The sequence below is a fragment of the Anopheles aquasalis genome, chromosome 3, assembly GCF_943734665.1.
Source record: "Anopheles aquasalis chromosome 3, idAnoAquaMG_Q_19, whole genome shotgun sequence".
Classification (NCBI taxonomy): Eukaryota; Metazoa; Arthropoda; class Insecta; order Diptera; family Culicidae; genus Anopheles; species Anopheles aquasalis.
This window is the reverse complement of record NC_064878.1, coordinates 15647501-15650000: the sequence shown is the minus strand read 5'-3', so window position 1 is coordinate 15650000 and position 2500 is coordinate 15647501. Positions and strand designations below refer to the sequence as shown.

General features: G+C 47.2%; 2 protein-coding genes across 3 annotated transcripts in view; both read left to right on the top strand.

Annotated features, from left to right (window-relative positions):
* LOC126578715 (protein Dr1) overlaps positions 1–2500 on the top strand; it is a 186530-nt gene that overhangs the window by 19565 nt on the left and 164465 nt on the right. The window lies entirely within an intron of this gene.
* The window catches only part of LOC126578693 (uncharacterized), a 104136-nt gene that overhangs the window by 100275 nt on the left and 1361 nt on the right, over positions 1–2500 (top strand). For both annotated transcript variants that reach the window (XM_050241536.1, XM_050241535.1), the window contains one exon: positions 2375–2500. This exon is cut by the window's right edge and continues 1361 nt beyond it. In XM_050241536.1, the coding sequence (XP_050097493.1) occupies positions 2375–2500 (126 nt within the window). The remainder of the gene's footprint in view (positions 1–2374) is intronic.

The following is a 2500-nucleotide window of genomic DNA, read 5'->3' as shown; positions in this document are numbered from 1 at the left end:
CATCGAAACAAGCGTCGTAGGGAGTGAGTAGTATTCACCTGTGCAGCCATCCGGAGTGCGATCGCTCACTAGTTTCTCGTGCCAGTGACATCGTGGTGGATTATTTTCGCTACTTGAATACTTCAAACAACCTGTGCATGGGTTTCAGCTTGGTTGCAATGTAACCTACCGAGCGATATTCTCTAGCGCTTCAGATCCTTCCGCTACAGCTTATACTAATTCCGGTATTAGTCAAACAAATCAACAGAAGAAGAACGATCGTGGCTGTGCCGGATGACGGTCTCGTCCGTTGTAATGAGGCCAGGGGCCTCCGTCTCCCGAAAATCCGATAGCAGCAATTTGCCTGGCCAGGGATATGATACTCGCGCCTACAGCAAGTGATAAATGAGCAAAGCTGATAATCGATTCGACGTTGCCGCGTTACAAGAACGACTGCCCGTCATTAAGCAGAGCCCTAGGGGTGGTGGGGTGCGATGCTATCCAAGCAAAAGATTGTTTGATGTTGTAGGCACGAAGAGAGAGTGAAATCTGGCCGGCGGACACCCGTATGATGATGGTCCTTGATGGTATGATTGTCAGAAGAAGAGTACGCCTTAGGGCGTACGGGACATCATCCGCTTTTGTGTTTAACGCTGCCTCGAGCCATTCAGAAGTGAGTTCAGGTTTATAAACCGCAATTCTGCAATTTAGCTCGAGCTAAAGCTCTTAAAGAACCAAGATCTAGCGCCTTCGCTTTATTAACTCTATCTTTCTCCACCATTCTCTCTGGGTTTGATACGATAACGCCGCAATCATGAGCGTTCAGAAAACGATTTCAATGTACAATCTCCGGGGACCATCGTTTTATCACACGTGGGGCAGAAATTATGTTTCTGGAGTGTCTGCTCTGCCACGCAAGTCAAGGGCGGACAACGAAATGGCCGATTCCCCGCGTGAAAGCCGAAACCGTGGGAACAAAAAAAACCAACAAATGATGACAACGCGTAGGGTGAGGTCGCCGGTAATCGGTGTTGAGCTCCTCCGAGAAATGGAGAAATATTATACCACCGGGAGTTGCACGTCATCCACGATTTCCTATCACGTTGGAGGGAGATGAACGGGGAACAGGAGGTGAGCGCTTGTCGCGGTTGGAGTCGCGCAAACGAATCAGTTAATTGAATGATGTGGCACTTTTATGAGCCCGAACCGCGTGGCGAATGGCCGATTGGAATCGGTGTGATTAATTACGCAATTTCCATAGAAGCTTTTTGCGTGGCAAATTTATGAGCCTTCCGGTGCTAGCGTTCACGTTCGAAAGTCGTCTCGTCGATAAAACGCGCACACAAGTGAATCACATCAGTCCGTGGCGCATCTCCGCTTAATCAGGCGAGCACGATGACAGAATCGTGGTCAAGTGGTGGGTTTTTATGTGAATTGATAGCTCTGCTCTGCTATTCCACGGTACCGCAATGGCTTTGGGTTCATTGATGGGAAATCAGAATCCAGAAGATCAACAATGGTTCTATAGAAAATGGTACAGCCCACCACCATCAATGTCCATAGACAGATCGATGTACAGTACGTGTGGGAGGTAGATGCAAATGAATATTTTGAATTCAAATGTGATGCCACTTGGTTATCTTGATGTTCCTGTATGAATAACCCTTCCAATAACAGAGACCATGCAGAGAACATGGAAGTGAATTCGCTTGAAAAGCCATCTTCTGCTGGGCATATCTACGAAAAAGCATCGCATTTTGTAAACCTAAACGAGTTCATACTCTTGGCAACTGGGCGGAAATGCAAACAAGCTGTACTCCGGCTCCAGCTTTATCGTTCCGCCTCGATCAATGAATCCCTTCGCTCGTGCTCCCAAGTTCAGGAAGATGGAGATGGTGAACAGAAGGAAGTAAAATATCAAGCGAGCGATACCTTATCATGATACATACCTTCAAGGAGATTCATTATTCCTGTTACGGTTGATCTTCGTATCAAAAAGAGCATCTTACAGAGCGTCGTCCTTCTGTCCCAGATTCACTGCAGCACCAGCACGACTTCACTTGTTTACTTTTTAATCCTTGCAACACCAACACTGCTGCCACCGGTCTGTGCAGAGAGCAATAGCGCATCTTCTACCATTCTTTCACTGGCACCAGTGACATCACTTGCATCCGTTTATCTAGGTGATTCACTCTTTTCCCAAACGACATCCAAGGCGAGCACAAGTTGCAAGAAAAAGGAACATCCTATCGTCCTCCTTGACTTGACTTGGAACAGAAGCGGCAAAAGAAACATTTTCTCAATCTCTTACCAGGAACCTTTCTTTGCATGGTCGCACACTTTGCATCACAATATATATAAACAAGCGCTCTTTCTCTCCTTCTTTCTCTCACAGGAACCGCCAACCCGTACGGAATCTATCAGCGATCGTGTGCCTTCTCCACGATACTGCAGGCCGTGGATCTGTGGTTTGTCGTCCGGAGTCTACTCTTCCTGCTGCTGAAGCTATCGTCCAGTAGAT